Raw genomic sequence first — 14,962 nt, forward strand, 5'->3', positions numbered from 1 at the left:
ATTTAGTTTTGTGCCGATTCCAACTAGTATAAATATGTCATATTTGGCTCATTATGTTTCGAGCTATTTTGATCCCGCACTTAAGCAGTTTTCTACCAAAATTTACACTTCTTTCCTATGCGCTAAAGGAATGATCATATGCACTAAAATAAGCAATAGATGCGCTAAACTATCACCCAGATGTGCTAAAGTATCAGCCATATGCACCACTTCAAAGAATGTATTTTTAGGGTTTTGTCTAGTTTGAAGTCTATTTGATGTCAGTTGGATTTTGGGCCGTACTAGAGGCTTTTTGAGGGAATTTATGATGTTTTCTAATGTTTATTTATTATTGGTGGTGTCTTCATATGATTTCTTTGTGAGTTTTGTATGTGTTTTATGCCATTTGAGTTGTTTGCACTTCCTCTCTTGTTGATGTGCCAAGAGAGAGATTAAGATTCTTGTGATTATGCACCAGCAAGTGGATAGGCCTTGTTGAGATTATTTGATGATTCATTTCAAATTTCATGGAATTTATTATGGCCTTGATATATTGATTTGGCCAAGAGGCTCATTGATTTTTGGTTCTCATGATGTTACCTTTCACATGTTTCATGATTATGAATTGGATTGTTGGTTGCATGTGGATTGTTTATGATTTCAGATTTATGCATGTTCTCAGATTTAATTATGAATCTAGAGCCTCTTGTGTTGTCATGTTTGAGACCATGTTAGGAGGAGTGGGCTTCCTTGTGATGACCTAGGTCACAAGAGATAGGCTTGCATGAGGTTCCTTGTAAGGATGCATGAAGTCTACACCACTAGGGCACATTGGAGTTTTCCATGATTTGTAAACAAGTGATAACATTGATAATGAATTAATTGGGTTGGGTAATTATAACTCATTTAAACAAGCTAATGAATAGTTGTGAGCCTCATGACTTGATCCTAGGGAGGATGTTTTAGGATAAGCATGAAAAGGACATGAAGATGGTAAACCAAAATCCCTTGATCTCTCATAGGTTGAGTTGGTTCCGCATGTGTGTCACTTACCAAGAGGTTCCTTGAAAGGATGCTTGGGGGTCTAAATCTAACAAGAGGTTCCTTGAAAGGATGCTTGTAACATGTGATGACACTCCACTCCAACATGTTTTCCCTTTGATGATCTTATGACTATGCCTTGTTGATTGATAATCCTCTAGGAGTTTCTTATTATGGTTGTTTGTGTTGGTTGTATTTGCTCCATGCTTGTGAGAGTTGTTGTAATCTTGTCTTTTGGTATTAAGTGTCAACCTAGATGTAGAGTGTGTGTTGGGACCTTGTGTCATCTCCTAGCATGGGGAGTAGTTCCTTTGGTTCCACATGGTCGAGGGGTTGGTGCTTTTTACCATTCGGTTTTTCCCCTTGTTGGTGTTCTTCATGCGTGGATGTGGATTCCCCTTCTTGATGGATTATGGATGTACCTTGTGGAAAGTTTATGTAATGAATACGATGGAATACATGTATGTAGTATCTTGTATGTGGTAGATGGAATCATGTAAAAGGAAGAGCTATGTTCTTGATGTATTGTTATGTAAAGGTACTTGTAAGTAGTTCATAATTGGTAGTTAGGGTATGTCATGATTTGTAAATGTGGCAATGAGATGTATGGATATGTTCTTGTTCAATGAAGAGAATGATTTCATGTACCCTAATTTGGTAATGGTGTTACAATTGAAATAGATGTGATTTATAATATGCTCTAGTTGTATTGGTTAGAACGGAATCCTATGGTTATTTCTTTAGATTGTGATTTAATATGTGAAAGAACTTTGAGAAATGGAATAATCTTAAATATCGGTATTGAGGCTCTTAGATAATATGGATAAGGTTTCGATATATATGCCTCTATGTGTATTCTTGGAAAATATTAGGATTCTTGTGTTATGCTTTGGGGCTTATTGTCAAATTGGGAAAGTGGTTGCATGTGTAGCTGGATTAGGAAATGAAAATATTGCTATTGGATTCATGGATATGCTTTTGGTGCTATGTGAAAACTATGATGTTATGAAGAAATTAGATATGTGAACAGATCATGTTGCTAATTGATAAATCATGATGGAGGAGACATATATGACCATGTGAGAGTTTGAATGTTAAATAAAATTAGGATTAAAAGGTATTGAGGCTTTAGAATGAAACTAATATAGAATGGACTAATTTGCATAGTAATGGAATGTATATCATACTAAATAAATAGTAAATGACTTGTATATGATGTATGCCATGTACTTGTAATGAAGTTATTGGATTTATATTGTTATATGTTTGTAAGCCAAAAAATGAAATTTATGAATGAAGGATTAGTGTGATGTTGTACTTGAGTAAAGAAATAAGAGAATTAGTTTATTATATGGATTGAAGAATGAATTATAGTTTATACTTTATGAGCAGATAATCATAATAGATAGAATGAGATCATGTTAGTATTACGAGCGTTTGAATTATATTTAAATGGATTATCAAAGATGGATTTTACCTATGCATTAGGATTGCATCATCATGGAAAAGGAAAAGACCATGTAGATTAGAGATGTTGGGTTAAAACACATTTGGATTTGGTGCATAAAATGAATGTAGGATTATGGCATTGTCTTACATTTTAAAAGAAGGAATGTAATATGCTAGTAGAATGGTATAATGGTATGCATTTAATAATGGATAGATAAGCTAGTGGGTTGCTTATCTCATGAATAGGAAATTCAATATGGTATATGTTTATCATGTGAGTAGGCTATCATTATGAAAGTTAAATGAGTAATGATGTTGAAGTACCTTAGGGAAAGGTTAATGATGTTATGTTATTTCCGCTTGCGTAAATTAGTGAAATGTGAGATGTTGTATGTTCATAATGTTTATATGGTTAATGAATGTAGTTATATGGAGATGTTTATGTATTACATTAGTTGTTATTAAAAGTTTTAAAAAATAAAAATTCAATTAGTATGATAGATGACTAGTTTTCTCTAGGGTATTTTGGTAAGCATTACATAAACACTCCTGGGATAGATGAATGAGTCGATCCTCACATGATCCAGCACCCAGAGTAATATACTACTCATATGCATCATGTCCCAACTATGCTCTTTGTGTTGCATCATCCTTCTCCTTCTATATGAGATCTCACTCGACAATGCACATTGCCTGCTCCTGTCGGAGTAAGGCTAGATAACCTCTCCATCCCTGCTACTCCCTGGCCAGCACATCCTCTAAGCTCTGGATCCAAGCTCTAAGGACCTATGGATTGTAATTATCATTACTCTATCCTCCTCTACCCTCTCCACATACTTGTGTTCCAGGTGCATCCTTGATCTCCAACATATCTATGTCTTATGCGCTCTCGTCCCTATCATCACTCGAAGATCCTGAAGATAAATCATCACCCTCGCTGCTACTAGCATTGGTGTCTCCATCAATGTATTCCTCCTCCTCCTCCTCATCCCCCTCCTCTATCCCCCTCATCATATCCCCTCTGTTGTCTATGATGCTTTATTTACTGCAATGTAATATGCACTGCCAGATCATTCAATGGAATAGGCCTATGTCTCACCCACCATGCATCATATTGAGGTGTAGTGCCTAGATTTTCCACCCCAGCTCCCCATCCCCACTGAACTGCATGAATCGTATTAAACTCATGAGCAGCCACATGGTGTTGTATACTTGCACCCCAATTAGAGACCTCTAGTGCAACCTAAGAAAAATAATCTTTTACATTAGGGAAATCCTTTACCTCTCCAAACTGCGTAAGCACCCAACCTGGGAGGTGTAGCTCAATAATCCTTGAAGTATAAAAATATGACCAATGAGATACCTATGTTATCTGCAGAATGACAAGTGTTTTTGATTATCCACCCAATCAAGGCCATCCTAATAGGACCTCCAAATGAAATGTTTTAATATATCTTTGTTTCTTTTTGTTGTGCCAGTGGTATCCCCACGACCCAACCCAACACCCAATTCGCCTTACCTTGAAATTACTTATTGCCAAGTTGGCATTCAGGAAGGAGCGAGCTGAGGTGAGACTAGTTCACTAGGGATGTACCAAACCACTCGGAAGCAAGATGAATCGAATGAATCCAAGCCTCAGAGTTGAACCTAAGACCAATGGGGAAAAAACTCACAAGCCAAGACAACTCCGCTACCTATGTAGCCTAAATGTTGTAATATATCTATTTGGTGCCTCTAGTAAAAAGTGTTACCCGAACCCCTATGCCTGATCCCTAGAGTATATCAAAGCTAGACATGTAAAACTGACCAGAAGATAGAAACATGCTCCCAAGCCCAAAATTGGAGCAAAGTGACACCACAACTAATAGATTTGTATGTCAAGTAGACAATCCCATTCATCTAAAAATACAACATGGAAAGTAAGCAAGGACCTCGTGCATCGATATTTCTCTCAACAATCATACCATAGATAAGCATGCCCCATCCAATTGGGAATCCATGACATCTACCATCTAGTATCAGAAGACCTCCAATGAGATTGCATAATACAATTGTCAATTCATCATAAGCATCCTCTAGATGACCCCATGCAATCTTGTATCATCCACTCAAGGGAATATCAAGTCCTCATACTCAAAGAGCTCACAAAGTCCTCTAATACCAACCCTATGATCATAGACTACTCACTCACCATGAATCAGAATGTGCAAGATATGCCAGACATCCTCTAAAGTGATCAAGGCCTCACCAGTGGGAAGATGAAATGAACATGTCTCTGAGTGCCACTGCTTGACCAAAGCAGTGATCATGGACTCACTAGTGGGAAGATGAAACAAACATGTCTCCGAGTGCCATTGCTTGACCAAAGCAGTGATCAAGGCCCTATTAGCCATAATCTCAAGCAAATGTAAAGAATGATACAACCCAAGATATCTAGTAAGGGAAATATCCTCAAAAGGTAACTCACAAGTCACCCTGAAGGTGAAGACCACTAGGCCTCATCTGCCTGCGTATAAGCATGCCAAGTGTCTCTTGAACATAAAAATGATGAAAATGTTAAATATTATACTTGCATGACAAAATTTGATAGCATGCATCAAAATTTTCAATGAATGCGAGATAAAAAAACACTTATGCAAGACATTTTATCATTCATGTGAAACAATAATAACTCATACGACACATTATTTACTAATGCAAAAAAAGATAGTCGGATGTGACACACTAAGCATGTATGTGTAACACTTAGACGGTTACGAGATACTTAACACTAATGCGCAATGATAAAGATGAATGCGACATAATCAACATACGATTGCAAAACACTTAAAATTTTGGATTCTAAGAAAATCTGAAAAAAATGGATAACATCTGGAAAAAATGGGCATTTTCAAACACATACCATATCTCTGGTCCTAGGTGGTCTCTAGTATGAACACACTTTCTCGGATAGGTGTTGTCGTGCTTTGTAGCCAGCCATGATGCTCCAATAGTTGCAAGAAAACTTGAAAAATCACATAGAACTCAATGAACTCAAATGAAATAAAATGAGCAAATGAAGAGGTCAAATTTCTATTTATAGCTCAAAATTAGGGTTTTTCTCATTTTGATGGTCGTGGTCCCCCTGAATTTGAATGCACTTGTAGGTCAGTCAAATGGACTTGAAATTGCGCGAAACTAGAAACTATTACTCTGTAGTATTGTATCGTTAAATTGGTCTCAATTCTTTATTTTTTTGACCATTTTTTTGAGGGGTCATATTTACACCCTAAGCATCGCTGAGGCACACTAAGACACATTGTCTCAAAGAGGGGCAAATATAGACACCTAAAAATGTCTCATTAATCACATATTAATTATTCCTCTAATTAATTAAATAATTTTTTAATTAGTTTATTAATTTAATTAATCTTATTCTTCTAAATTTATATTTCTTCATCATTTTACTAATTATTCAATTTCTTTTCTATCCTAATCAATTAATTATTTAACTCTTTTCTAATAGTAATTAAATATTAATTATTTAATTAATTGTGATTTAAATCTTTTAATTAAGTAATCTTTATTATTTAATTAAAATTTAATTAGCTAATTCATTATTCTATTTCTAATTCAAATTTCAAATCCCCAAATTCCAATTTCATCTATTTTTATGTATTCCTCTAATTCAAATTCAATTTCAAATTGCAATTTCAATTAATTTCAAATTCATGTGCATTTAAATTTTATGATTTCAAAAAGATAAATTCAAAGACATGCAAAAATCAAATTGAATGTCTAAATCAAGTTTGCATGAATTTAAAGATCAAATTGAATTTAAAATAATTAATTCAATATCATGCAAAAATTAAATTGAAAATCTAAATCAAGTTCAAAAACATGCAAATAAGAAATTGAATTTCACTTAAAATATCTTATGCCACATGCTTAATTTATAATTAATTGATCATTTCAATTAACTGATTAATTAAATCATTTTCTTAATGTTTCCTGCAACCATTCTTTTTCTATCTTCCAATTAGCTTGTTTCTAAAAAGCATTCAATCAATTAACTCAATCCTTCCTATTTCTATCTTTCAATCAACTTTTTCTCAATCAATCATCTCCCATGTTTACTCAATTATCTATTCAATCTATTCAATTAACAATTCAATCTATTAAGTTCCACCTCTCAATCATTAGCTCAACTATCAATCAGCATGTGAGTTTACTTGAGCTCCACCTCTCAATCAATCTTCTCCAAAAATCTATAAATTCAACATCAATTCTCCATTTTCAACAATCACGAACTTCAAATCTCTGTGCCATCTTTATGCAGGTTAGCAACACAACATCTAAGAGCCAACATCAATACTCAAAAGAGAAGAGCAATGGAAGCAGCATGCGAGCATGGAATAGGGAGTTTTGATTGAAGATTTTATATCTTTATTGTTATCTTGCATAATTTCATTGATTTTTTAGAATTCATTAACTAGAATAGTATTCGTGATTTCCTATTTGATTCTAGTTAGCTATGGGAATTTTACTGATAAACAAGTATTAGAATTTTATAGTCTTAATCCCTCTAGTTAGCACCTACCTTTCAAAGACTGGTGTGAAGATCTTCATGGGATCTTCATCCCTCCTCCCTCTAGAATAACAGAAACAAATTAAGTTTTATTAGCAATGAAGATAAGTATGTTTAAGTTTGAAATTGAGTGGGAAATTTTGTGAGAAGAAAGAAAAAGGCAACGAAGGAGGAATGTTGAGTGCAATAGAAAGTTGAGAGGAAGGTTGCGAACAACAATTTTGAGTATTGGAATGTTTTTGTAGTAGTATTGTTGTTGAGTAAAAAGTGTGCAATGCAGTAGTAGGGAGCTCCAGACCAAGGTAGAAGTTAGTGTATAGCTCTAGCAAACCTAAAGAATACGGAGTTCTTAGAAGTTTAAGATTGGATGTGATTGGTTGTAGTTCTACAAATGAAGTATTTATAATTTCGTTTTGTAATCTCAGTTTGAAATAATTAGTAAATATTATTTTTATGATTAATAGCAAACTCTACCCATTTGTGGTTTGTGCTTTTGTGAGTTTTGCTAGTTGATTGGCAAACAAAGCAGCAGACTCTGTGTTTTATTTAGAGTTTACCCCACCGAATTGGTATCACAGTTGTGCACTCTATGTTTTATTAGGAGTTATATTGTTATACATATTGTTATTAGGAATTCCATTACTAAATTTTCTATTTAGATTGCTCTCCGGCTTTTAATTTTGATAGGTTATATATAGGTTTGGCCCCTTCCCATTTTATCTAAGATGATATTTAGCATGTATTTTAAGGCACAATAAATTCTTCATAATCTAACTATTTCATTGATGCTTAACATGCGAGATATAACAGTTAAAAAACAAAATCAATCAAGTTAATGTTATTGTCTGAATTCTGCATATGCTCATCGCATAATTTTGTGTGGTATTATATGCATATTAATTTAATTTGCTATCTGTTGTAAGTAATTTTATTTTCCCAGAACACTATGAGCTGTGAGAAGGGAGGTTTTTAATTGCTGCAAGTTTAATAACTTGCTTCAAAGACCAGTAGGTTCTAAATTCTTCAGTGGTTGCCCAGCACTCTCTTGAAAAGATAATTGGAAAATATACAATAGATCTATGCAAATCATTACATATTAAGCATTAACTTCGGTGTAATCGTGTGGTTGCATATATTATACAACCAAAATCTATGCATATCGTTACACTGTAAACATTCAACTCGGTGTAATCTTGTGGTTGAAAATATTATATAAACAAATGCCACGATGTACATGATGTAGGCATGATTAGCCGATTTTGTCAAGTTTACAAATCTAAACAGGTAATATTTGAAATAACAGGAAATATCTAGATTAAATATGGATTGGCCACAAAGGGGTTAGTAGATCAGTGGTAGCGGTAGTAAATGAAATGTTCTATGTTCCAATCTTAACTGATTCTCAAAACCCTCAACTTGATACCAGAGTCAAGCAATGCTAGAAATCCCAATTATTTACAGAATGATTTATGGGAGTGTTGAAAATAAATCACACCCAGGCCAAATAATTCATCCACAAAAGATTACAACATTCGCTCCAACAACAATCAACAATTCAAGCCTGAAACCATTTGTTTGTAGAAAGTGACTTCATATGGACATATTTATCTTAGAAATGGATAACCTAAAATCATCTTAGCCACTGTCCACAATCCTCCAAGCTTCTCGAATATAAACATGAAATTCATCAATCCAGATGAATACTATTATCTAACAAAAACAAGAGGAGCTCATTCCAAGTATCAGGCACGCCCGGAAGACACCAGTGACTACAATCTAGAATAGATGGGGAGGTGCTCCAACTTCCTACATGTGCATCTACTCTATAGCCCGAAGACATAGTTATATTCAGCACTGTTACATTATACTTCATTTCATGCACCACTTTTTCCAGAATGTTGCTCAATTTTCCAAACTGACCTTCCAAATCTGATACAGGGTATATGGGATTCGTATGTAAAGAACATGACCTGGGAGAAATATCATTACTGCAATCCAAAGTGTGAAACAAGAAATTATTAAAGACCGGAAGTTAAGTTTAAAATTAAATTTTAACAATATATTAGTAGTGTTATGGTTCAATATAAGTCTATACAATTTTTGAAATAGGTGTCAGAAATAAAAACAAACTACATTAATATAACTATGTTACCTCTCTAAAATGATTTGCACTGAATACATTCTGAACCCTTAAGCATACCTATCAATTAAGTTGAGCATCCAAAACATAGAAGAAAACAAATAATACTCAAATTAGTACCTCCAATGAGCAGGCTCATAAGTCCTGAAAAAAACTCTGGTTTTCATCGGGTTCACGTTCTGCTTAATCCAGGTTGCCCAGGTCTTCAATGCCAATTCATAAGCATCCTCAATGTTCATTGAGATATTAATATTGCCAGAGATCTCAAAGTAGGAGTCTCTGTATAATGAAAATTAATTCAGTTGTCAGTTTATAACCTATTTCGAGTTTGAAACAACTTCAGAAACTTAACAAAAAGAACAATTTTTTTGTTTGTGTTAGATCATTACTTATCAAAAATCTTCTTGGGAGTCCACCAGTGTGCGGAATTGAAGACAAGTACTTGGGCATCTTGCCATTTGAATTTAGATGAAACAAGCCTATCCAATCTGACCGCGGCTTTGATTCTGTCTGAAACTCCCTTTAAAGGTGTACCCTTTTCTACCAAGAATGGTGCTCTGTAGTACTCAATTGTAAGATTAAAATTACTAAAGAATGCGCCCAGATAACTTATCCGCTTTATATTCCCATCTTGCTTTAATTTCTTTACAGATTGCTTATCAGTGACACCTTCCATGAGCATACACACCAGAGATTCCCACTGTGTCCTTCCCATTGAATCTCCAACAAATGCCACCCGCATATTCTCCAACTTTGAAAGTGTTTTGCTTGCATTGAATCTGAATATAAACAGATGCCAGCAGTTAATATGACTATATTGTATTCCTTGAAGGTGAACATAAACGAAGTTTTAATTCATCCATGTAAAACATCTGGAAAAAGGGTATCAACACACTTACACTGGAAGAGAATATTCATTTGGCTGCCATTTAAGATGGGTGTAAGCTCTATCGGGTCTCCCATTTGTTTCACAGCTAAGGTCCGGTTCTACAAAGGGACAATTAGATGCATTATAGAGGGGATATGTTTGGTCATACACCCATTTACCAGAGAAGCTCTCTTCTTTGTAGTTCTCTTTCCGTGAATGTATTCTCCCTCTTATTGACGCTCTGTGAAAGTCGATCCCTGCCCTGAAACTGAGATTGGGTGTTGAGAAATTTCGAAGAGAGCACATAATTATAATGGTAACACCCAAAAGGGTGATGAAAGATAGAGTCACTAATGTGGCATTGACTGAACGAAAAATTGTTGTCTTTTTGGAGGCACTTTGAGTTCTGTAAAACAAAGAGCATGAGTAATCTACACTGAAGCCCATCGATCTGCAATTTCCAGGTTAAAACTATTGAGAACTTTTGTCTCATAGAGTATCTTAATATTTGAGATAGATAAAGTGTTGTCCATCCCAAATCCCAAGTTCAGTACAGGAATCAGATGACTTTGAAGAGAATATAGTGTACAAAATGACCATAAGCTTAAACGTTATTGAAGAAATCCATATAAATTGTTGTCCATCCCCAATCCTAATATAGAGGTTCACAACTGGAATCATCTAACTTTGAAGAGAATATAGTGTACAAAAGGATAATAAGCTTAGGTGTTATTGAAGAAATCGAGATTGGCAACGACGAGGTGAAATAAAAATGCCTTTCTTTTTCTAAGATCCTCGTGCCGGCCATCTTGGAATTCTCCGTTTTATTTATTTGGCTTGTTGTAGCTGCCTCTTTATTCCAAAATATTTTCCATTATTTCATAATTGGTCGAAGTTAACACAAGTATATCTTGCAATGGAGAACGGGTCAACAAATTTGGAATTTTGTTTGCCGGCCTTCAGGTGGAAAATTTGTTGATTAACTTACATGTATTTGTTTTCTATTAATTGTCATCTTATGATTTTTTTCAATGGAATTTTGAAATGAATAAAGATTTATATTATCATTTATCAAATAGTATTACATATATTCATAAAAATAGACAATAGAAAAAGTTTTTAAAAAATCAAATGAAAGTAAATTTATAATATAACATAAAAGCACAACTACAAACAGCAGCAAAAAGACAAGAGAAACAATAGTGGGGGAGGTGGTGGATGTGTGAAGACAGATAATAAGCTAAAGAAACAGTTAGAACCAAATAATGAGACATTGAAAGGGAAGGGGATGGTGATGAGTATAGTTTTTTGTGATAATAATATTTAGGATTATTATCAAATAAACATACACATTTATTATTTGTCAAGTATTATATATTTATGTGTTGAAAATGATTATATAAACATATACATTTATTATTTGTCAAGTATTATATATTTATGTGTTGAAAATGATTATATAAATTGTTAACTGTAAAAAATTCTAAATGTTTGTGTATAATTATTTGATAGTGTTTTTAAGGTATTTTTTATTAAAGCAAGAAGTGTAGTGCCCCTCCTTGACTCGTTCCTTGTGAGATGATGTGTGCAGTGTTCTTCTTTGTCTTGTCTTTGTCTTGAGCATTGATATTCTTATTTAGGCTTATTATTGGCATTTTGATGGCTATTTATGACTTTATTCACATCTTAGATGATACTTGATGATGCTAGACATGCTATGCGATATGTGGTTTATGATGATTCTTATGGGTGATGACACTTTGGATTATCCTAATGAATGGATTTATATGTTGATGGATATATGTGCATTCGATACTCTTATATGGGTTACATTACTCTTGATGCTATGTTAGTACTAACCCCTATTTGTGATGATGAGTAGATGAGATGAGTTGTTGCTATGGTAGTATGGTTGTCTTACTATTTTCATGATAAGATACGATTCCATATCATTCATTTCGAGCATGATATGGCATCACGATTCTCTTTCACTTGTCTAATCATTTATGATGTATATATGTTGTACATGTATCATATTGTGTTTGGTTGTGGTTCTAGGATTGCAAGTACCAGACATCAACTCCACTTGGTCTCACAAGTTTGAGCGTGTCCTATCCCAATGACAAGTTGTTAGAGATAGCACATGAGTTTCTCTCTTACACGTTGGGCTTAGTTGTTCACCTTGTCAGTTGTGTTGTAGCGCAAGTCAGTGGTTGGAGTCTTGTGTCGGTGTTTGACCCTTTGTCAGGTTGCTTGAGGTGATGTGAGTGTGTGTTTATTATTTAATCAATAATTGGATTAATATAATTTATTAAAGTTTAAATTAAATTATTATATAGCATAACTATTTATTTATTTGGTTTATTTACTGTTTAATTGATTATTTTTTATTTATTTATTTTTTAGATTTTATTAAGTTTGATTTATGTGATTTATTGATTAAATGCTTTATTAACCATTTATTATTTTATTAATTATTGATTGTTTAATGGTTATTTATTTATTTATTATTTATTGTTTAATGAATTATTTATTGATTAATATTTTATAGTGATTTGATATTATATTTAATATTGATTTTATATTTATATAAGCTTTTGTGTATTTATTTATTATTGGGGGTTGATTTATTATTTGTTACTAATGTTTATAATACAATATTATTTTATTACTATTTGCATAATTGGTCATAATATAAAGTTTACCTATCCTCTATTCTGATTTGTTGTTTTCGGTGAGGGTAAGTAAATAATATAATTTTATATTATCTACCTCCTATTCACATATGGTAGGTATAATACATGGTTTTATTGAATTTTTTGATTGGCCGATGGATTTCTATACTTTTGAGTTTGATTTTTATTTATTGAGAAATTTTGGATTGATTTCTGAAGTTTTGAATTTAGGGATTGGAGATTGATTGTGGGAGATTAGCAATTGGATTGAAGATTTTGATTTGAGATTTCTAGATTGGGATTTCTTTTCTTCGAATACCCTTTTTGTAATTATTGCGGTCTTCCAGGTTAGAGCTTCAAACTCAATTCTCTAGACTTCTATTTGGAAGATATTGTATACATTATGCTTTTTGAAAGATTGTTTGGGGATTAGAAATTGATGTTTATTATTTAATTTTGGTTTGGGGAATTTTTTAAAAGTATTATGGTTATGGAGGAAATCTAGAAATGATGACTGTTGGGAATGTCTTCTTTGTATTTTCTTATAAACTTTGTTTTTCCTTTCCTTGTGTTTAGATTTCAAATAATTAAGCTTGGATTATCATCTATTATTTTCCCTCATATATTCTCTACATTCCCTTAAGCTACTGGGTTCTATTTGCATGTTTGGTTGTCTATGGCTTCTCGAGAATAGTTTACATGGAGTTTTGTATGTTTCTTTATGTCTAAGTTTTCCTTGTGAATGACCTATATATTTTTGGGGGCATTGGAATGCTTTGGGAATCTTATTTTGTATCGTTTTTAGTTCCATTTTATCACCCTTAGTTGTTGTGTGAGTATGGTGATATTTTGTGCACTCTTGAGTGCAATTTTGGCTTGTAATTGATGTTGAATCCTCTTTGCAAGTTCATGATTCCTCATTTATGTGTTTTATTGTTGTTATTTTATCCTCCCACGCCTTCTCAGAGTGTTTTTAATTCATTATCTAAGCCTATGTTAAATCATGGGCATATTCATCATTTGCGGGCTTCATTCTCTTTCGTTGTTTATTTCTGACTTAAATGTGCCATTGTTTGTATCAAATGTGCCATTGTTTGAATTGGATGTATCAAATTATGGTTCCTATGTGCCATTGTGGACCTCCTATGCTCCAATCTACTCTAGGATGTGTGTTTTGTCAGTTTTGAGCCATGTAGTTGATTTGTCTAATTTTGGGAACTTTCCAAAGGCCTTGTATGATTGTATTGAGTTTCTTAGAGTTGTTTTTTCTGTCATTTTTGTCTTTACATGTTGGTTTTGTGCTCCAATAAGAGGATTTTTGCCTTACCATTGAGGGGTTTGTATATATGTTGATTGTTCCAACAAGATGAAGATTGCCTTGCTATTGAGGAATAATTACCAGAGCTGCAGTGGGATGTTTATTGCCTCACTTTTTAGGATTGGAATTTTTTTTTGGATTATCCTTTATGCTCATGTGTATGCTTTGGTTCATTGTGATGTTGCTTCAGTGAAGGCTCATGCTAGTAATTGGATGTATGATTCATATTATGTCTCACATTGTGCCAATGATGTTGTGACTATGATTATGACTCTGGTGAGACTTCATGGTATTATTGTAATTTTATTTTGATGTATGTTTCACCCTAAGGTATTGGTTCATGTTAGGGGGAGTGGGTGTAAAGCATGCTAGAATTCATCTTAAAGCTATCAATTAGAAACACTAGGGAAATCACGAATCCCTATCTAATTAGCAAACCTAACAAACTAGACAATGAAATAATGCAATCATCAAGCAAAAATGGAATTAAGAATGAAATCAATTCAAATAAAACTCCCTATTCCCAAGATGTGCATATTGATTCCATTGCTCTTCTTCTCTTTGTGGTATGATGGCTCTTAGATATTGCGCTGGTAACTTGCAAGTGACACAAAGATTCGAAGTTCATGATTCTAATAATTGTTCAAGATTGAGGAGGAGTGAAAATGGAGATTGGATGCTCATTTTATAGAAAATTGGAGAAGATTGATTTAAAGGTGGAACAAAATGATCAAGAGATGTGAACTTAGGTGAGCTCAAATGCAATTTGATAGATGAACTGCTAATTGTAGGAGTGAAACTCAATAGATTGAATAGATTAACTGAGTCAACTGATTGATGAAAGAGTTAACTGAAGGAAGAAAAAGAATGATTGGAGGAAATAAAGAGGATGACACAAAGAGCTAAATTTAGAAAAAGCTAACTG

At 33.5% G+C, this 14,962-nt stretch overlaps 1 protein-coding gene across 1 annotated transcript; it reads right to left on the reverse strand.

Annotated features, from left to right (window-relative positions):
* Positions 1 to 7,964: 7,964 nt before the first annotated feature.
* LOC131065377 (protein trichome berefringence-like 7) lies at positions 7,965 to 10,491 on the reverse strand. Its single transcript, XM_057999870.2, has 5 exons — positions 10,076 to 10,491; positions 9,566 to 9,955; positions 9,297 to 9,455; positions 8,758 to 9,024; positions 7,965 to 8,031 (listed from the first exon to the last, which is right to left on the reverse strand). Exons 1-5 carry the CDS (start codon positions 10,489 to 10,491, stop codon positions 7,965 to 7,967), a joined length of 1,299 nt encoding a protein of 432 aa, XP_057855853.2.
* Between the last annotated feature and the right edge of the window lie 4,471 nt (positions 10,492 to 14,962).

This window comes from Cryptomeria japonica, chromosome 1, assembly GCF_030272615.1.
Source record: "Cryptomeria japonica chromosome 1, Sugi_1.0, whole genome shotgun sequence".
NCBI classification, from domain to species: domain Eukaryota; kingdom Viridiplantae; phylum Streptophyta; class Pinopsida; order Cupressales; family Cupressaceae; genus Cryptomeria; species Cryptomeria japonica.

What these genes read in the sequence shown, in the direction of transcription:
- LOC131065377 (XM_057999870.2), bottom strand. Translation starts at nt 10,491, where the DNA reads ATGGGCTTCAGTGTAGATTACTCATGCTCTTTGTTTTACAGAACTCAA. An exon ending in CCCAAGAAGATTTTTGATAA is followed by an intron (nt 9,456 to 9,565) that starts GTAATGATCTAA and finishes TTCATTATACAG; the next exon opens with AGACTCCTACTTTGAGATCT. An exon ending in TATGAGCCTGCTCATTGGAG is followed by an intron (nt 9,025 to 9,296) that starts GTACTAATTTGA and finishes TTTGGATTGCAG; the next exon opens with TAATGATATTTCTCCCAGGT.